Source organism: Cetorhinus maximus, chromosome 4 (genome assembly GCF_964194155.1).
Source record: "Cetorhinus maximus chromosome 4, sCetMax3.hap1.1, whole genome shotgun sequence".
NCBI classification, from domain to species: domain Eukaryota; kingdom Metazoa; phylum Chordata; class Chondrichthyes; order Lamniformes; family Cetorhinidae; genus Cetorhinus; species Cetorhinus maximus.
The window spans coordinates 78,265,169-78,286,977 of NC_135882.1; the positions used below are offsets into that span (position 1 = coordinate 78,265,169).

The following is a 21,809-nucleotide window of genomic DNA, read 5'->3' on the forward strand; positions in this document are numbered from 1 at the left end:
GTGCATTGGCATGCCGGTGCTATCACCTCAGACTGAAGGTGGACAGACTCCTCCATTGTGCCTTGCAATCTGAGGAGTGCAGCGGACATCCCTTCTTGATGTTCCCAAGCTTGCCTTTGCAGCTCCAGCAACTGAGGGATGACCGAGTCCAGAGGCTCCTCATCTGACTCAGATTCAGCAGATTTCTGGCTTCCTGCAGCCCTCCGAGTGCCGGAAACTTGAAAAGTCCCTGGCAGTCTACGCCCAGAGTTGGGGGTACAGGACTTCACACCGGGCCTCCTCTGACTGAGGGAGGTGTCGCTAAATTTGGGGGCAGCCTGTTTCCTCCCTTTAGCAGCCATGACTTTGCAGCAGCTTCTGATCTCTTAGAGAGAGCTTGCTCTGGGCAGGGGCACCCTTTAAATATGGCGCCCCGCTTACTGATGGCCTGAGTTGATGGTAGGGCGGTGAATCAGGGGTCGCTCCGCCAGCGATCCGGCATGTTTCCCGGGAGTGCACTATTAATGAGGCAGGACATGCCAGGAACAGGACGATATGGCATGAAAAGCCACCATTGCAGCCGGCAGGTAAATTGCCCTTTTTTCCTGCCCGCTACCGCACTTTTGTGCAAAACTGGGACGATTCCGCCTTACATTTATGTGATAGAGTGGAGAAGCCTGATTATTGTCCTTAGAACAGAGAAGGCTAAAGGGAGGTTTGATAGAAATGTTTAAAATCGTGAAGGATTTAGATAGAGTCAGTAAATGTTTCTAATGGCTGAAGGGTCAATAACCAAAATACCCAGATTTAAGGCGATTGGCGAAAGGCGCCCAACTTGAGGAAATTATGTGTGATTAGAATTAGGAATGGGCTGCCTGATAGGATGGTGGATACAGATTCAATATTAGCCTTCAGATGGGAATTGGATAAATACTTAAAGAAGAAAACACTGCAGGGGGAGAATTTTCTCCCCGTCGGGGGGAGGTTGGGCGGGAACGGGCGCAGACAGACACGCAGCCGATCATCACCCGGGATCGGCTCGCCACCGCCATTTTTTGGCCCGCCCAGCATGACGCACGCCCAGAAGCGCTGAGTGCACCTTGTGCAGGAAGGGGAGGGGGGGTTGCTTGAGTCAGGGAGTGTGCTCTTTTGCACATGAGCGTGAAAGAGTGCAGAAATCTCCCTGAGGCAGATTAGTTTAAGTTCTGAAAATTTTAATGAAGAAAAAAAAAATTTAAGACATGTCCCCTCATGTGAAAGTGTCACATAAGCTGGGACATGTGTATGAATGCTATTAAAAATTTTTATAAAAGTTTAAATACCTTCATGAAACCTCATCCCGCCCGTGGTTGAGGTTTCATGAAAAATGCGAAGGCCGCCTGGGCACTTCGCCTGCCCGTCAACCTTAAGGTTGGACGGGCAGCTAAGTTTATTGTTTTAATTGATATTTAAATGGCCATAATAGGCCTTTGGCAGTTCGGCAGGCACGCAGCCGACTCCGGTGCACACCCGCTGAACTGAAAATCTGAATGATGCGCGGTGATGTCGGGATGCACATCTGACGTCACCACGCGTCATTTTACGTGTTGGCAAGCGGGCCCCGCCTCTGCTTGCCAATCTGAAAATTCTGGCCCAGGTATAAGGGGAATGGAATTAACTGGACTGCTCTTCAATAGAGCTGGCACAGACCCAGAGGGCCAAGTGGCCATCTTCTGTGCAGTACTATTCTATGATTCCGTCAGTGCCAAGATTTCATCATTGCTGAATCTTATGTTAGTAAAATTTCAAAAATAAAATTGACAGCTTAAATCAGGTGCTCACAACTGTAGGAAACAACATGAATTTGCGTGTACAATATTCTTAATTAACTGGGTCATTATCTTTAGCACAGCTGCGTTGTTTAAATGTGGTTAAGCAAACCTTCAGAAATAAGACTCATGGGCTGGTTCAAGCCTGTATGCGTTGTTTGGTAGTTACCATCAAGCATTAACTTTTTTGGTTTGTGGAAATTAGAAATTCCCATTTGCTACACGAGAAGCAAGTTCTACCATTTAGTATTTCTGGTGCAGACCTTTGCAGATGTTAATGGATAGAAACCCATGCACTGACCTCCAAGTTCAAATTCAATATATCCAATCCAATTGCACTAAAGTTGGAGGTGCAAAATACGGTATACTCCATGTATATATAGATGTAATTTGGAAACAGTCAAGTAAACAATGCTCGACTACAAAGGCCTGAACTTTCACAACGACAGAGAGCCACACCGTCATGGCAAAAAATTGTAGAAGAGGTGGCAATCCAGAAGTCCCCCCGAAACATTACCTACCGTTCTCGTGGCAGAGGGAATGGGGCCGGCTCAGGATTGGCGAATACGCGTTTCATATAAAATAACAGCTGCTTCCAGTCATGTCTGATTTTCATTAGCCAAGAGTGAGAAACATGGGATGTGCCGATTAGACCTGGTAGGAGCAGGTCTAAACTTTGCGGAGTGCTTTTGAAAGGCGGAGTACCCTTTAGGAGAGGCAGGGTACCCCTTTGGGTATGGTCCCGGATGCCTTTGGTGGAGGTCAGGTGCCGTTTGGGAGAGGTAAGCTGCCTTTTTGGAGAGGTACGGTGCCTTTTGTGATTACCAAAAGTGGGCATGAATGTTCATTGAAATTTAATAAACTCATTGGAAGTGTCAAGGGAGCTGTCAAAAGCAACTATCAAAAACCATGTCGGCGGCTTGAGGAGCTTTGCCTCAGAGTCTTTTGAGCTGGAGGCTGAGCTGCAAACAATGTGACGGATTAGGGAGGGGGAAAGTTACCTGGATGTTTTGCACCAAGAGGCAGTCACACCCATTAGGATAGGGTCTTCTGATTTGGAACGTGATCAGAGACAGGACAGTGTGACTGCAGCTGAGGCAGGTAAGGGGGCCCAGAGGGCAGGAGTGTCATTCTCTGCAAATGCCCAATAGGTTTGAGGGACCCTCAGCTAGCTTGATTGAGAGTAGAGGGTTGCAAGGTGGATGAGCAGTCTGGCTATGGCACCAGGGTACAGGAAGCTGTTCAAGCAGGGAGAACAAATAGAATGTAATGGTAGTAAGGGATAGTACAGCGAGGGGGATTGACACTGTTCTCTGCAGCAAAGAGCAAGACTCCAGACGTCTGTGTTGCCTGGTGCCAGAGTTTGGGATGTCTGCTCAGGGCTGGTGATGAACTTGCAGTGGGAGGAGGAGGATTCAGTTGTCGTGGTACACATAGGTACCAATGACATAGGCAGGAATAGGAAAGAGGTTCTGTCTAGTCAGTTTGAAGAGTGAGGCAACAAATTAAGAAGCAGAACCTCAAAGGTAATAACTTCTAGATCGTTACCTGAGCCGTGTGCAAATTGGCATAGGGCAAATAAGATCAGGGAAATGGATTTGTGGCTCAGAGAGTGGTGTGGGAGAAGTGGGTTTAGGTTCGTGGGGTACTGGCATCAGTACCTGTGAAAGTGGCAGCTATACCGTTGGGATGGTCTGCACCTGAACTGCTGGGACAAGTGTTCTAGAAAGCCACATAACTAGGGAAGTAGAGTGTGTTTTAAACTAAACAAGTGGGCTGAGGGATCAAGCTTGGGGTAGATGTAGCAAATCAAGGGACAGAATCAAGGCAGGAGAGCAAAATAATAAAATGGAAAATGAGAGTCAGAGAATAGCAGGAAGCACCAGAGAGAAAAAAAACCTAAGAATACACAAACAGTAAAGACTAAATGTTACAAAGATAACAAAAAGACAAAATTAAAGGCTCTGTATCTGAATGCAAAAGTATTCATAACAAAGCACAACAATGATGCCATGGTAGTCCTCAGCTATGTTTAAATATGTTTAAGTATATAATAATACGACCAGCCATCTGTGGTAGCTCGAGAGGAGACTGATGATGCTATTAGACAACTGTGGAGATGAACTAGCTCTAGATAAGATTTGGGAGCCGGAATTACAATGATACTCAGTTTAAAAAACGTCAAGTTGAAAAGGAGGGCTAGCATGACCTACTAACTGAATTTGGAAATTATGTTAAATCAACATAGGAATTTCAAAATATCAAGATCTAAACATTATAATGCTTCAGTGTTTTGTAATTGTTTAGGTATTAAGGCCTCTGTGATATTTTTTCACTGTGATATCTGAAATTATTACTGCTAGAATACCTGAAAGCCCTACACTGTAGAAACAAAACTGTAACATGGTGCTCAGCAGCTGGGCTTTGTGGCAACAACTAGAGATCTAGGCATATTATAGCAGTGAATTGTGTGGGTGTGAAGATTTCTTGTTTAAAAATATAACCCAAACATTCTGATGGAGCTTAAACGCTGTGCTGCTCAAAGTACAGAAAGCATAATGACTTCCATACTTGGAATGCAAAAAGAATAGCTTTACAACTGAAAAATGTTGGCAGTGATAATGTTGTATTGGTTCCTACTATACCTGGCACACCTCGAGCAGATGTTGAGTGTGACCTTGGCTTGAGGTTCTGCAGAATACAAACTTCGGCCTTGGCTAAACCTGCTGCCAGAAGGCACGTGGTCAGTTATGCCCTCCATCCTCAAATCATCCAAGTCCTCTGTAATTCAAAGAGAATTTAATGAAAGGTCTGTTTGCAGATGGAATAAGATAAAAACACAAGAGGAAACAAGTGAAAATTCAATTACACCTACTCATGTAATTTAATTATATTAACGTATTTTAACAATAACGCAATCTTTTACTGGTAACTATACACAGGGTCCATTCTCCATCAGATTTATATCACTGTCAAAAATTCACTTCTGAAGAATTAAGAAAGGATACTTCATCATATTCAGTGGAAGCCAAATTTTACTTCAGGGATTTAAATTCTTTGTAACTTAGAATAATTCAACAGGATATTGGAGGTTAAATTCACATCTGTTTTACAAGCATAAAACGGGCACAAGGACCAATTTAGCAGTGGACTGTCAGCACTCAATCTGCACACAGGTTTGGATCACTGCTAAATTTGTCAGGCCCATGTTTGAGGCATCTTTAGAAGTTGTCTGAAACAGGGATTAGAGCCTTACAGATGAGCAGCCTAAAGCATATTTTAGGTTCCCTTGCAGAAACTAGATGATAAGCAGAAAAGAAGTCAGGCCTACTCTGCTCACGTTTCATCAGTGATGTCTGCAACCACCAATGAAAGGATCAAAGGCAAGTTTCTTACCTTTAAAATTCAGAAATTGGAGCTGTGGATCCAGGAGGAGCAGGTGTGCTCCCTGACAACACAGCACACAGCATCCCAAACCACTTCCACCCATTGCCGCTCCACCCCAGTCCCCCTGACTTGCAATAATCTTTAGGAAAGGGCAAGATGCATGTGGAGACGTAATGGGTGTTGACAACTCAACAAAATAATGATAAAGAGGCTCAAGGACCAATTTTGAGTTGGCCTCAGGGTTCCTGGTTGGGGTACCCATTGTTCACCATAACTAATTTCTTTCGGATTATACCTTTTCATGTTCAATTCCATAACATAATTTGGCCAGATTTTTTTGAATGCATTGACGTTCTGAACACTGGTCACCCAACCCAAGGCCTAATGCTGTCAAATGGTATAAAATGGCTTAAAGTGATCTCCCTCTAATTTATTATGAATAGATCACAGTACAGGCTTTTGTGGAACTCCATTTATAACAGATAATAGCATCATAATCTAAAGTCATTTGGGATATATTCTGTAACAGGCTAGTCACAATTTTCAACATTTTTTAAAGTTTTAAAGACTTTTAAAGTTTATAAAGTTACTTCAGCCCCACAATTCTCCAAAATATCTGCACTATCCAAATTCTGGTCACTTGAGCATCTGCAATTTTAATCACACCACCATCGGAGGCCATGTCTTCAGCTGCCTAGACTCAAAGCTCTGAAATTCCATCCATTATCTTCTTCACCTATCTACCACTCTTTCCACCTTTTAAGTTACTCCTTAAAACCTACCTTTCTAATCAAGCTGTTGGTTATCTGTCCTAACATCTCCTTATATGGCTCGGTACCAAATTTTGTTTTATAGTGATCCTGTTCATTGTTTATTATGTAAAAGGCGCTTAATAAACACATGTTGCTTTTGTGTTGCTACATACAAGTGCTGATCTTGCAGAGTTAAATCTGGAGGAAAGGGAAAAGGGAAAGCCCCACACGCCGACGTGTAAAAATGACGCGCGGTGATGTCGGGCGTGTCCCTCGACGTCACTGCGAGTCATTCCAATCTTTCGTTCGGTGGGTGCGCTCCAGAATCAGCTGCACACCCGCTGAACTGTCAAAAGGTCTATTAAGGCCATTAATAAACTAATTAAGCAATTTGACAGGGCTGCCCATCCAACCTTAAGGTTGGCAGGCAGGCGAAGTGCCCAGACGGCCTTTGCATTTTCCATGAAACCTCATCCACGGGTGGGATGAGGTTTCATGAAGGGTTTATTAAATTAATAAAATTTCTTTAAACATTTCATAAACATGTCCCAGCTCATGGGACGCTGTCTTTAAACTTTAAAACTGAAGTTAATCTCCCTGAGGCACAGAGCTGCTTCAGGGAGATTTCTGAGCAGGCCCCGACTCTCCCTCCTCCCCCTGCTTGCACAGGTAGCGCTGAGCGCTTCTGGGTGCGCATCACACTGGGCAGGCCTTGATTGGCCTGCCCACGTAAAATGCCGGCATGCAGCCAATTGCGGGCGGCGATTGGCTCCGTGCCCGCCCTCGCCCGCTCCCGTCCGGCCCACCCGACGGGGAGAAAATTCTCCCCCATGTGTTTTGTACACTTGGAAAAAATATTGATTTTATTTGGAGATAAATTGAATTTATATAACATGTACCAGAGACCAGCAATACAATGAAACCTTTTTGGTACTGCTTGTGCAGTGTAACTGAGATGAGATGTTTTCACAAGTATTTAAACTTAGATTTAAATTTTCTGAAAAAAATAACTTAAGTATTCAGGTTAAAGGATTTATATAATTAAAATACTGTTCATGCAGAATGTTAGTAAATTAAGTTATTAGTTCAAGTAGCCAGTTTAAATAACCCAGTGTTAAAACGGAAACTCTGAAATCAGAACCTAATGATATCTGAAAATTTAACAGGAAGCTACCTGTTATCAAGTTCAAAAGCCATGTAAAATAACAATTTGGGCTACTGTTAGACAGAAGGATCATTAGCGAAATGTGTAAAGAGTAAAGTAAATTTTAAAAAGTTTTACTTAAAAAGTCAAAGTGAGTGTGTTAAGTGATCAATGCAGGACATCACTGCACTTCCTTCTACTGGTAGAAGATGCCACAATTTATGTTACAGTCACATTCTGCTTAGAGTAGGCTTGTTATCAAATAAGTGGAATAATACAGCATGCAAAGAACAGCCTAGTTTGATCAGTGTGTGATTCAAATAGTTTGTCCAGAGTTCCTGAACAATATTTCTCTCAACCAACATAACTTAAAACCAGATTAGCTAACTGATCATTCATCTAGCCCATTTGTGGAATCTTGCTATGTGCAACTTGCTGCCCCTTTTGTCTATAACAGTGACTATACTTCAAAGCACTTCGGACATCTTGAGCATGTGATAAGGTTCAATATGAGTGCTTTTTTTAACAGCAATGAGACAGTTCATGATGTTCATTCCATTACTGCAGTCAAGACAAGTGAAACATTCTAAGTATCAACTAAAAACAAAAAACAAATTATGTACTTGTCTCCCAGTCTGGCAATGACTTGATATTAAAATGTTCATCCTTGTTTTCGAATCCCTCCATGACCTTGTCTCTCCCTATCTCTGTAACCTCTGCCAGCCCGACAATTCTCTGAGAACTTGGTATTTTTCCGATTCTGATCTCCTACACATCCCGTTTCCTTCCCTCCCACCGCTGATGACGATATCTTTAGCTCTGGGCTCTAGGCTCTGGAATACCCTCCCCTAAAACTTTCTACATTTCTACCTCTTTCTTCTCCATTAAACCTATCTCTTTGATGGAGCTTTTGGTCATCTGTCCTAATATCTTCTTGTCTGGATTAATGTCAGATTTTTAAAATTTATTTATTCGTCCATGGGATGTAGGTGTCTCTGGCTAGGCCAGCATTTATTGCCCATCTCTAATTGTCCTCAAGAAGATGGTGGTGAGCCACCTTCTTGGACCGCTGCAGTCCATGTGGCATAAGTGCACCCACAGTGCTGTTAGGGAGGGAGTTCCATGATTTTGTCCCAGCAACAGTGAAGAAACGGTGATATAGTTCCAAAGCAGGAAAATGTGTGCCTGGAGGGGAAATTGCAGGTGTTGGTGTTCCCATGCATCTATGCCCTTGTGCTTTTTGGCAGGAGAGGTCACAGGTTTGGAAGGTGCTGTCGAAGGAGCTTTGGTGAGTTGTTGCAGTGCATCTTGTAGATGGTACACACTGCTGCTACTGTGCGTCGGTGGTGGAGGGATTGAATGTTGATGGTAGTGGATGGGGTGCCAGTTAAGCAGGCTGCTTTGTCCTGGATGGTGTCAAGCTTCTTGAGTGTTGTTGAAGCTGCACTCATCCAGTCGTTATCAGTATTCCATCACAGTCCAGATCTATGCCTTCTAGATGGTGGCAAGCTTTGGGGAGTCAGTTACTCTCCACAGAATTCCAGCCTCTGATCTTCTCTTGTAGCCACAGAGTTTATATGGCCGGTCCAGTTCAGTTTCTGGTCAATGCTAACCTTCAGGATGTGGATAATGAGGGATTCAGCGATGGTAATGCCATTGAATGTGAAGGGGAGATGGTTGGATACTCTCTTGTTGAAGATCGTCATTGCCTGGAACTTGTGTAGCCGGAATATTACTTGCCACTTGTCAGTCCAAGCCTGAATATTGTCCTGGTCTTGCTGCATATGGACACAGACTGCTTCAGAGTCTGAGGAGTCGCAAATGGTGCTGAACATTGTGCAATCATCCACAAAGATCCCCACTTCTGACTTTATAATGGAGGGAAGGTCATTGATGAAAGATTGTTGGACCTAGGACACTACCCTGAGGAACTCCTACAGCGATGGGTAGATGCCAGTATTGAAGCTTTACTGGAACAGCTTAGTTAGGTGTGCAGCTAGTTACCATGTTGTCAGGGCCCATAGCCTTTGCAGTATGCAGTGCCTTTAGCCATTTCTTGATATCACGAGATGTGAACTAAATTGGCTGAAGATTGGCATCTGTGATGCTGATGACCTCAGGAGGAGGCCAAGATGGAGCATCCATCTGGCATTTCTGGCTAAAGATTGTTGCAAATGCTTCAGCCTTGACTTTTGCACTGATGTGCTGGGCTCCCCCGTCATTGAGGATGGGGATATTTGTGGAGCCTCCTCCTACTGTTATTTGTTTGATTGTCCACTACCATTCATGACTGGATGTGGCAGAGCTGCAGAGCTTAGATCTGATCCATTGGTTGTGGGATCACTTGGCTTTGTCTATTGCATGCTGCTTCCACTGTTTGGCATGCAAGTAGTCCTGTGTTGTAGCTTCACCAGGTTGCCACATCATTTTTTGGTATGCCTGGTGCTGCTCTTACCCAGCCCTCCTGTATTCTTCATTGAACTAGGGTTGATCCCCCAGCTTGATGGTAATGGTAGAGTGAGGGAATATGCCGGGTCATGACTGTGGTTGAATACAATTCTGCTGCTGATGGCCCACAGCACCTCATGGATGCCCAGTTTTGAACTGCTAGGTCACTATCCAACTTATTATGGTGTTAGTAACACAACATGATGGAGGGTATCCTCAATGTGAAGATGGGACTCAGTCTCCACAAGGATAGTGCAGTGGTTTCTCCTACCAATACTGTCATGCATCTGTGACAGGTAGATTGATGATGAGGCCAGGTAGGCTTTTCCCTCTTGTTGGTTCACTCACCACGTCCACAGACCCAGTCTAGTAGGTATGTCCTTTAGGATGCGACCAGCTCGGTCTGTAGTAATGTTATTGAGCCACTCTTGGTGATGGACATTGAAATCTCCCACCCAGAGTACATTCTGTTCCCTTGCCACCTTCAGTGCTTCTTCCAATTGGTGTTCAACAGGGAGGAGTACCGATTCATCAGCTGAAAGTGGGTGATACATGGTAATCAGCAGGCGGTTTCCTTGCCCACCTAATGCATGAGACTTCATGGGGTTCAGAGTCAATGTTGATGACTCCCAGGGCAACTTCCTCCTGACTGTATACTACTGTGCCGCCACCTCTGGTGATGGTGGTGTTAGGGGGATTGTCTGTAAGGTATGAACATGAGAGCATGACTACATCAGGCTGTTGCTTGACTCATCTGTAGGACAGCTTTCCCAGTTTTGGCACAAGCCCTCAGATGTTAGTAAGGAGGATTTGGCAGGGTTGACAGGGCTGGGTTTGTTGTTGTTGTTTCCGGTGCCTATGTTGATGCCAAGTGGTTTATTCAGTGTCGTTCCTTTTTGTCAGCTTTCTAGTGGTTTGATACAATGGCTTGCTACCCCTTTTCAGGGGGCATTTAAGAGTCAATCACATTTCTGAGAGTCTGGAGTCACATGTAAGCCAGACCAGGTAAGGATGGCAGATTTCCTTCCTAAAAGGGCATTAGTGAATCAGAAGGGTTTTTACAAAATTTGACAATGGTTTCATGGTCACCATTACTGAGAATAGCTTTTTATTAAAATTCCAAATTTATTAATTGATTGAAATTCCACCAGCTGCCGTGGTGGGATTCAAACCTGTGTCCCCAGAGCATTAGTCTGGGCCACTGGATTACTCACCCAGTTTTATTACCCCTACTCCACTGCCTCCCCTTCACTTAAAACCTTTCCATTGACTGAGTTTTGAAATTGATATTGCATTTACCAACAAAGAGGACATTTCCAAAACTGCGGTAAACAAGGAGGTTGCCAGGATACTCAATAAAATCAAAATAGTTAAAGAGAAGGTACTGGCGGTACTTAAAGTGGATAAGTCCCCTGGTCTAGATGAGATGCATCAGAGGTTGCTGAAGTAAGGAGGGGAGAAATTGCAGAGGTTTTAGTCACCATCTTCCAATCCTTTTCAGAAGGAAGTGTGGTGCAAGAGGACTAGTAGATTGCAAAGGTTACACCTTTGTTCAAAAAAAGGGATTAGGATAAATCTGGCAAGTTCAAGTCAGTTTGTAACATTGGTGCTGGGGAAGCTTTTATAAACATTAATTCAAGAGAAACTTTCCAGCCACTTGGACAAGCATGGACTGATAAAAGGGAATCAGCATTGATTTGTTAAAGGCAAATCATGCTTGACTAATTTGATTGAGGTTTTTTATGAAATAACAGAGAGAGCAGATGAGGCCAGTGTAGTTGGTGTGCAGATAGATCTTTAAAGTGCATTTGCTGAAGTACCACATACATAATATGCTTGTTAGCAAAGTTGAAATCCATGGGATGAAAGTGACAGTAACAGAAGGAGCAAAATTGGTTTTGGGATAGAAAAGGATAGAAGAGGCCTGGATTTTCAGCTTTGAGGCAGGTAGTGGGAGTCAACAAAATTTTCAGCTCCGCTATTTGCCTTGAGATAAAGTATCTGCAAAGATGGGATCTTCATTGCTGACCTGGGAGAGTTTGGAGGCAACCACAGGTGCTTCCAGGTGCCGAGGTGGGCTGTTTAAAAGGCCCTCCTTGGTGCTTTGGGACTTTGTCCCAACTGTAATTAAAAGTGTAAGATCCTCTAGTCCTCAATCCTCACACCTCCTCACCACACCCCGCTCCCCCCCACTCCACATACTCCCCCGCTCCATCCATGCCACTTTATGCTCCTCCATACCCCATGGTTCCTCATGCCCCCATGCCAGGTTCTGCCTTCCACCCACCCCCATGGCCCCCCATGTACCCATGCCAAGCCATTCCACCAACACCCAATGGCCCCTGATGCCCCCTATGCCGAGCTATATCCCTCCACTCACCTCCCCATGTCTCTCCTCATGCGCCCTATGCTCAGCTGTGGTACTTCCATTCCCATTGACACATTATACACTGTATAGAACCAATGAACCCTATAGTTATGATAATGTGTAAAAAAATCTTTAAAAGTCATTCATTCATAGCTTTCCAGTATATTGAAAAAAATAGTTCTCTTACTACAATGCAATAAAAATATCAATCATCCAGACCCTGTAAAGTAGCAACAGCAGGAACTGCAAGCATTTGAAACCCCTTAACCTTGTGTAAATAAACATTGTGCAATTGACAGCAAAGATCAGAGAGCCAGAGCTGTCAATCAAGCAATGTTTTCCCTGGGGCTCAGGTGTTTCAAAGTCAAGTGGATGTTTTGGTTCTCAGCCAAGATTGATAATATTTTTTGCACCTTCTCCGATGCCTCTATATCTCATAATATGAAGCGCAGGACTGTGCACTCAAATGCCTATCCCTACTAATGTGTTACTCAGCTGTTTTAAGTACTGTCAAGCAGGACACATTGTTGAACTTAAAGTAACCAGGCAGTATTAGAAGTACCAATGTTAGAGTTAAAGAAATGTTCTGTCATATTACCTCTGAAGATTTCTGAGAGAAATGAGATTGTTATCATAACACCCTGAAGGAAACACCATGAAACTCTCATGGAGAAATGAAGATCAATTTCTATGAGGAATGAAAGTGTCATGTACACTGTATACACTGATAAAAAGGCCTATAGGTCTAAGCTCCAAAGTGTGGTGGGTGGGGCAGGGACCTGGGCTGGGAGGTGGGAAGTGTGGGTGATGTTGGAGAAGAGGAAGTGAGATCTTTCCCTGAAGATAAAGGAATTAAGGAAAAAATTATGCTCAGCTATTTAGCACCAATTTTCAAAGGATAATTCCTGGGCTCCATTTAAATTCTGCCAACTGACTTCCCGTTAGTTATAACTTATCAAATTTCATCTTTTCAGGTCTAATATATGGGGATCTGATTTGATTTTGCATTAAAGTCATGATTTTCATACATCCTTACTAATGAATTCTAGAGATTGCTGAAAAGGGAGATATATCACTGTAGCTAAAAGGATTCTGCTGTCAGTACAAACCTACTACACAATTGAATAACGTTGTGTATGAGTATCAGTGCCGATGCAATACCAGGTACATAGGCCGCACACCATAGCGATTAGCTTATTGAATCAAACAATATGTTCTTTTGGCTGTTCTTAATAGGTAGAGTATAGACTGTACTCAACCAGCCTGCGCTTGAAAGACCCAAAACTAAATGACTACTGTTAGATATGATTCTGCAACTGAGCAGCACTTGCTGAACAATCCTGAGTGCGCTAATAGCTACACCAACAATAAATTTAAGATAATCAGTTGAGCTTGTACGTGGTACATTTACGTTTGCTAAAAGCAACATTCATTCATGTGCAGGGATCTGTTCTCTGCAAAAAGGAATACGTTGAAGCCTTACACCATTTTAAAATTACCTGGGAACTTTGGGATCCTATAGTTCCCCATTGCTTTATCCATGGCAATGCCTCAGCCAATCAAAGTTGACTTGCCAACCACTCGGCACCCTTTTCTCCAATAGTATAAAATGCTGTGATTGTTTGAAATTTGGCATTCTTGCATTTGTCCTGATGAGTGCAAGATGAAAAGCTTCAGCAACATGCCTCTCTTTTCAGCAATATTCAGGTTCTGTACTACCGAGCGACAATTCTAGAGATATAGATAACACTATAAGCTTTGCAACAATGGACGGTAGCAGTGATAACAGTGATTTTTTTTGAAAACTGATCCCTTGGCTTTCTTTCAATTTATGCAAGCAATATGTAAAAGCAAGGTTTACAGCAGCAATAGATTTAGAAATTACCAAAGGCAATGTGTTGAAGGAATGAGATTTTATTTTCTAAGGAAGCCTGGTCCCATGTGCAGAAAGTTATGATTTTTGACACTTGATTTGGTGCAATATGGGGTATTTTGGAGCCTACTGCAATTCAAAGTGCAATACATAAAACATATGGCCACCGCAATTTGCTCTTTATTTTATTTCTAGACATTGCCAGGTCCATAATTGCAGAGACAAGAATGCTCAAATATAAGAATAGCCTGTTAATTTGTTCACAACAAGGAACATTCTCCTCATCTTCAGTAATGAGGGGCAGCCTCCTGTCATTGAGAGTCTATCACACAAGAAGCTGGCTCACTCCTGACAGTTGCAAAATGCTCCCAATCTGACCCTTGCAGGGATCCTTTAAATTGTGAATCTTCAACAGCCAGTTGTGAGGTGTCATCACACATGTGCGCCTAACTGGTTGGGAAACCTGGAAGCAGAGTGTTAATGATGTGGCTCAGTTAAGAAGTTATCAACAAATCCACTGCGCAAACTTCCAGGTTCCTGACCTGTCGGCTTCCCCTGCTGCAAGTGGTTTGAAATGTTAAAATTCAGCCCTTAGTCTCCCTTATTTGCTTCCATTGCAGCTTCCTCTTTCTTCACACCAACAATTGTTCTCAAGATTTAAATAGCAAGAGTGCATTTATTGCACTTCAAGCTGACAGTCAACATTTCTCCTTTTCAATTTATAAGTACTATACTTAATGTACTTGGTTACTGCAGAAAAATATTTTTAAAGAGGTTGCCACACTGAATAGTTTACTTCACCTGGAAGACAGCCCGACAATTGAACCATGGTAATCTTGAGGACAGGAAATGTTTTAAAAATGAGAAATGCAAACCAAACACGGCGAACAGGTCAAGCATTGTAATCCTCCATACACTCACCAAACAAAACTTGAAAAGATAATAATACAATATAGGAAGTGACCCTACGGTTCCTGGCATAATAAATCAAAAAAAACTTTTTGTCCAAAGTGAACCAGGCAAGAGTGGGTGAAAATACTGGAAAGTATATTTAATGAAGATATTTGGATACACTAGAAAAGTAAATGAGAATAAAAGCTTTTGTTGAGTGTACACGCCTCAAAGTAATGACTGGGGAATGTCTGCAGTGTTGACTTTCATGCCCTCGTAATTCATGGGAGCCAATTATACTCATTATGTGTTATTTTTTTTATTACAAAAATCAAGAGTCAATTGTTACATAAAACAAATGCTTTATTTTAATACCTAAAATTGTGTGCAGTATGTATTATTTTTGGTTTCTAAGGCTAAATGACAGTGTATTTTAAAATGTTCGACAGAGTCAAAGGTTGAAAGTTTCTGGGAATAGGGTGTGGGAGATTTTGGGCGGAATCTTCCGGAGCTCTTGTCAGCCAGGACCATTCACTTGGGAGGATGGAGGTTTGGAATTGCAAGTTGGCTGCCGTCCACCAGCCGTGCCTCCCTCCCTTCATCCCAGCCTCTGACTGCAGCTGATGGCAAATGGCACAGAATGAACGGCAGCTCCACACCTTGCTGAGATCTCAATGTTATGAGACCATGAGTCAGGAACAAACCTGCTGCAACGTGCTTCATGATAGACAGCAGAGCACAACTGAGCATGGTTGAAATGTAGCTGCCTCATAATTATTAGGGTGTCCCTTTAGTTGGCCACTTATGCTGACCTTGAACTCTGCCCACCCAAAAAGACCCTCCTCCCACTTTGAGGGATCTCACTTACTGACTAACTGCGGGGCCAAGGTCAGATTGGAAAAATGGTTCATGTCACCTTTCAGACTTGGTCCACCATCTTCTATCATCCCCCTGTCACCCACCAAGAGCCCCCCATTACCCTAGACCCACCCAATTTCACCATTCCTCTCCCCTCTGTCATCCTTGAACCTCCCCGTTACCCTGGACTCTACTACAATCCACCTCCACATGCCCTGCCTCTCCTCAGAGTTGACACCCATTACTGTCCCCATGCCCACCCTGACCCTGCCCATTCCTGTTGTTCAAGTCACCATGACCCACCCCTGATGAGACCTTCACCTACCAAACTCTCACCTGGACCTGCCACCCTATTGCATCCTAGCAACCATAGGGAGCAGGGTCAGGAGGTGTACCCCCGGGACCATCCATCCAGGTGACTCTGGGAGTGTCCGACCCATCCGACTCCCCTCTTCCTGTGACCCCAGCAGCTCCAGCTCCACAAGCCGAGGAGGGTGCCACTGCCACACAGCAGGGCCCCGAAAGCAGGCCGGGGCCCTCCAGTTGTTGGCCCTCCAGAGGACACCCGTCAAAGTCATCACAGACAGGGCATGGCAGTCAGCAGGATGCCTCCACCTCCGCTGTGGATGGCTGGGGAGCATCAAGCAACAGGATAATGAAAGTTAATGAGATGTAGTTGCACAGCCTGGGCATGGGTGTTAATCACCTGTACATAATGTTCACTCTTGTCAATAAACTCCAAAGAATATCTCCTTGTCAATGGCTCCTTGTTCTGCTGAGCAGTGTTTGTGTCACTCAGATGTGAAACCTTTCTGCACAAGGTAAAGGCAGGTGTCTCAGTCCAGGGTCTCTTCCCTGTGCTTTTGCAGCCTTCAGACCAAAGTGACGGTCTGGCCTCATACTCCCTGGACACATTACTGATGCCTGTGCCTTGATGGTGCTTTTCATTGCTGCCAGAATGTCGTGGTCAGGCATCACAGATTTATGTCATTCTCTCTGTGTGCTCTCAGCACTTTTAATGTGGGGCTGGCCCCCATCTCTTCAATATCTGTGACCAGTGATGCTGTGCTCCTGAAGGGGTCAGGTGCTGAAGGTGGACAAAGAGTCAGATGCTTTTAAAGTTTCATGGATGCATCTCTATGACATGACCCTGATCACAGAGTGTAAGCGAGCTACCCTCAGCCAGACAGGAGTCAGACATTCTCTGAAGGTATGTGAAGATCTATGGTGTGTCCTCACTGCAATCGAACAACTATTAGGGCCTCCACTGCGTCTCCATGATAGGAGCCTATGTATGTGTGCTGCCATAAGCCAGACTAGAGTCAAACGTTCATAGATGTGATGTGAGAATCTATGGTGTTTTCTCACCGCATGTCGTCATCATCCTCTACAAATCTAGCAGCTATAAGGGCCTCTCAAGCACGCCTGCCTTGTCTGGCCAGTGTGAGGACCTCATCCCGTCATCTTTGCCTTCAAGGACCTCCTCACCCTCATCGGCGTCCTCCTCATCCAAGGAGACGTCCAGCTCCTCCATCTCCTCCGCAGCCAGCTCCACCTGACCGATTGGTGGTACCCTTGCCCTTTGGACTGCATGCTATGCTCTCAGCTCTGGTGCATGCATCCTCCTAACCCACACTGCAAGACTGCGCTGTTAGTTTGAACCATGGGGGAGACTGGTCTTAACCTGAATGATGACATTGCAAGGGGCTGTGAGCACCTCCACCAATAACAGGTCCACAGCCAGTTTTAGCAAGGAGATAGTACATGCCCAGCCATCCAACTGTTCTGCAGCCCACTAAAACACTCATTACTTTGCAGTCTATGCCCAAGGGGTGAAAATCTCTGGAGCACTTGGTGGCACTTTCATGCCTCTGCGTTACCTGAGTGGGCAGAGAAGCTAGAGGCTGGACTCAAGTCATATCAATGTGGCTGCACCTGAACTGCCTCAGCTGCAGAGGAATGGTCACTTTATACAAGGGGTCCCTAATGTGTGGATGCTTCCCTTACCTAGTCACCCCACCCCGCTCAAGCTTGTGTGCTACCTTCAACCGCAGAGCAGCCTTGTTCCCACAAACAATGCGCCTCAACCATAGGACAGCCCTTGCCCCACCTTCCCAGCACACCTCAACCACAAGGCAACTCTTGCCCACACCCCAATGTGCATCAACCTTGAAGTCAAACAGGTGACCCAGGTGAGCGCTCCGCAACGTTATTGTTTACTCATCTGCAAGTTCCCTTCAAAGTGCAGCACGCAAGTGCATACTTAATATGTGCTGTTGTGAAACACATTGGCATGATTGGGTGGATGGATGATCCAGCAGGGCACGACGATTCCAGCGGGCTGGCCTTACAATGATATGCAGATGTATTACAATGAGGCTCCTGACATCCGCCCGCAGGAAACGCGGCCCGCCATCGATGGACTGAGCGGACGATCGCAAACCGGTTTCATGACGTTGTAAATCTGATCTTTGGTCTTCTCACCATATTGTCCACTCATGCCACCGAACACGCCCGACACAAGCGGGCACGGACAATTCTGCCCAGAATCTTTTAATAGTCTTGGAGACCAATGTTGCATGCCTATCTGGTATATTGCTTCCACTAATTTGGCAGGACTGCACCAAAGGGACTGGAAATTATGCCCGGGCTTGAGACATAAAGTCGTAGGCTTACACATGAGGTTTTGAGATGGTCTGTCAGAGTCAGAGGTCTCATTTTTCCCTAACAAAGCTTGACAGCAGAGGGGATGGAAATGTGGAAATTCCTTACATCAGGAGTTCCCATCTTTCCAACCCTCTGAGAGTCTTGAGGTGGAATTATGCCTGGTGCAGCCAGATGCACAAGCCAACTAAGAGTGGAGCAGAAACTTGATCCAGAAACCCTAATAAAACAATAAAACATTTTAAGTAAAATATTTCGATGCAGTCCCCTGACAAAGTAGTACACTGAAGATAGCTTAAAGATTTTTCCTGGCAACAATCTCATGACAAATTCTACTATTCTGGCTTTTTATACCTTAATTTACTATAGTTCTAAACTATTCTATTTCCTCTCCACTCTCCAAAATGAACATTTTTCAATTGATGGCTGCTGTTCAAGTATCTGAAACTATGAAATGTCTTAACTTATCAAAACAGCCTTTCAATCTATGTAATGTTGGATTGATATAAGTCATGTTTTCAACTTTTGTTACACAAAAAGTTAAACTTTCAGAGCAGTCATCAATGAGAAAAAGGATAAGCCAGAATGCAGCAGCAGAAATTTGGTGGTAGGGGTGGAGGGGGATAAACACAACCACATCAGGCTGGTAAACTTTGTGCATTCTGAATTACAACCTAGATTAAAAAAAACTTAGTCAAACTCATGACTGAAGATTGGAATTAAATGAACTGAATGTTGTAGAAAAGAGTCTCATCAACTTTAAAGGAAACCATTTTACAAAGACTTTACCTTTTGCCAAGCTACACACAGTTTATGTAACATTATTGATATCAAGAAGATGACCACACATATTTGAGATAACAAATATTCAAATAAAATTGACTTAATCCATCATCATTGATGTTAAAGGGGTGGTTGGATATGAGGCAAATAAAGAGCCCTAAAATTCCACTGTGGCTCTCTTGATCACTCTGGCAAAGGAAATGGCATGAACATATTTCTGCCACATTTCCAGCTAACTTATGACTGTAGAGAGAGAGCAACCTCAAGGAAATTCTGGGCCCATAAACTAATTAGTGTGTTGCTATATAAGCATTAGCTCATATTACACATGGTACCAAATATTTAATATATTATAATTCATTAAGTGGTTAGCACAGCAGAATCTACAGATACTAATGGATAGAATGAATGAAGTGGTGAAAGTTTACGAAATGAAAAAATAATGAAAAAAGTTCTGACGGTTTGAAGAAATAATGATGGGAAAGCAGAGGCCAAGATAAGTGGTCAACAACTAGAACAGGAATCACTATTTAAGTACCTGGGAAGCATCTTGTCAGAAGTAATCAGAGCTAGAGTGGCAATGGCAAAGAATGCATTCTCCAAAGATAAAGAATTGCTCAGCAAAGGCATGAGTTCAGAATTATCAAGACTTTGATTTGGAGTGTCTTGCTGTACAGGACTGAAAGGTGGAGCTTAGGAAAAGCGGACATCTAGAGGCTAGAAAGCTGTGAATTGTGATTTTGGAGAAGGATGGAGTGGGTCAGTTGGAGAGAAAACAAGAGCAATGAGGAAGTTCTCAGGATAGTGGAGTAGGAAAGATGAATATCATCAAGTAAGGCAGCAAGGTTGGATTGACCATGTTCTAAGACATGGGAACGTGATGAAGGAGGTGACTGAAGGAAGATTAGAGGGATGTAGACCAAGAGGGAGAAAGAGAATAATGATGTTAGACAATTTGAAATGGAAAATGGGAGGTTTCTATGAGCAACTGAAGAGGAAAGCGGAAGACCACAAGAAATGGAAAAATAAGCAGAGGACGTGCTCTTCAGCAGATCACTACTACAATTCAATAAAAATGAAGGTTTGGGAGTCAGAATGGAAGGAGTGTTGTGTTTTGCTATGGGCAATCCTTTCCTAATCTGCATCTCTTACATTGAGGTGGATTGGGTGTATTGGGAAGCTGACAAAGGTCTGCATTTAAACAAAGAACACCAGTGTGCAGTTCCCAAGATGTAGGCTGGCCATCTGAATTAGTGAGTTACAATCAATTAGAAAGTGAATCTTGACATAAGTACTGAGGTTTAAATCAATGAGTTTTCATATAGTTTTGCACTAGTACCTCAAGGGAGAAAAAAGGTGAATTATTCAATTTCCCCATTCATTGCCAGTGCAGAACAACTGTATTTAGTACATTTTAATATTTGATTTTATTCGGCAAAGGAGTTATGGAACAAACAAGGTTATGCTAATTAATTTGTAAAGGCAATGACCTATTTTATTTTAAAGGATGACTCATTTTGATATATGTCACTCTTAAGTAAACACTGATAAATGAATCGTTTTGCAATCTGTAACCCTAGCTAATTAGAAATGGCAGAGAGTTCCCTATTATCAACACATAATTTGTTGATTATAGAGCAGTTTGAATAGTCTGATATATCCTACTGTTCTATCATTTAGAAATGGACAACAAACCCACTGGTATAATGGGGGTACGAACACGAGGAATCAGATTTTCGCTAACGAGGTGGGCGGTTTGAGTTGGGAAATTTACCAGCGCTGCAGACACGCATTGATTTAAAGGGCTCCATTAGACCCAATTTATGCTCTAAGGAGGTGGGGGCAGGTTGGAATCAAGTCAAGTGGCCCTGAAACAGATTCTGGGCAGCCACAGGAGAGGGTAAGTGCCGAGGCAGGCTGACTAGAAGGCCCATCTTGGTTCTCTGGGACTTTATTTTAGAAGCTGTTAGGCACTATGGCCCTCATCCCTCATACGTCATCATCCTCCCCAATAAGCCCCATGCCAACACATGCTCTCCACCCACCACATGCCACTCATATACCCATGCTACCTCCATTCCAACTCATGCCCCTCACTCAGCCCTCATGCTTCCTCATACTTCCCATGCTACCTCCATAGCCACTCATCCAGTATTCACCATGGGCAGACATCAGGAGCCATGCGGAGATGAAAATAAATAAACTAACAATCTAATATAGCTCCCACTCATACACACTTGATAATGAAAAAAAAACTCCCATTCATGAAACCCATTCAAAGCTTTTAAATCTCTTCAAGTATTAGTTCATCTCTTGTAAAAACAAATAAACTTCTATTCAGACCTTACATCAAAGAAAACTAATTCTCCAAAAGCCTCTTTAAAATGTCAATCAAGCTGTGAACTCAAAACTCCCTATTGAGATAACTGGAGATTTTGAAACTCAGCCAAGCATTCATATTGATGTAGCAATAGCCATTGAGAAATGTCAACAAAGACCTTTACTGAAACTGTATAAACAGATTTTTTTCTAACCTATACTAGATGGCCTGTCCATCAAAGCAATCCAGTGGAGTTTTTTTGAACTCTCACTGACAGCATCAGTCTGTTTTTTTTCATGTTTACAGAGTGAGATTTGAAAAACTTCAGGTCATGTCACTTAAACAGACCTTATCCATCCTTCAAAAGTATTTAGGTCTACTCCATCAACTCGTGACTCCCACTGTGGTTTAAGGCCTTTGGACCAGCCAAAATGGAGTCTGCTTGAACTAAGCACTAAGTTAAAATGGCCCTGCTTGAGTTTGTGCTTCCCTTCTGTGTATGTCATGCCATACTTCCTTCCCTCTGCTAGCAAA

The 21,809-nt window shown here is 43.5% G+C and overlaps 1 protein-coding gene across 1 annotated transcript in view; it reads right to left on the reverse strand.

Annotated features, from left to right (window-relative positions):
* The window catches only part of c4h8orf34 (chromosome 4 C8orf34 homolog), a 633,137-nt gene that overhangs the window by 206,262 nt on the left and 405,066 nt on the right, over positions 1-21,809 (reverse strand). Inside the window, exon 8 of the mRNA XM_078540385.1 lies at positions 4,433-4,568. Coding sequence (XP_078396511.1) covers positions 4,433-4,568 — 136 coding nt within the window. The remainder of the gene's footprint in view (positions 1-4,432; positions 4,569-21,809) is intronic.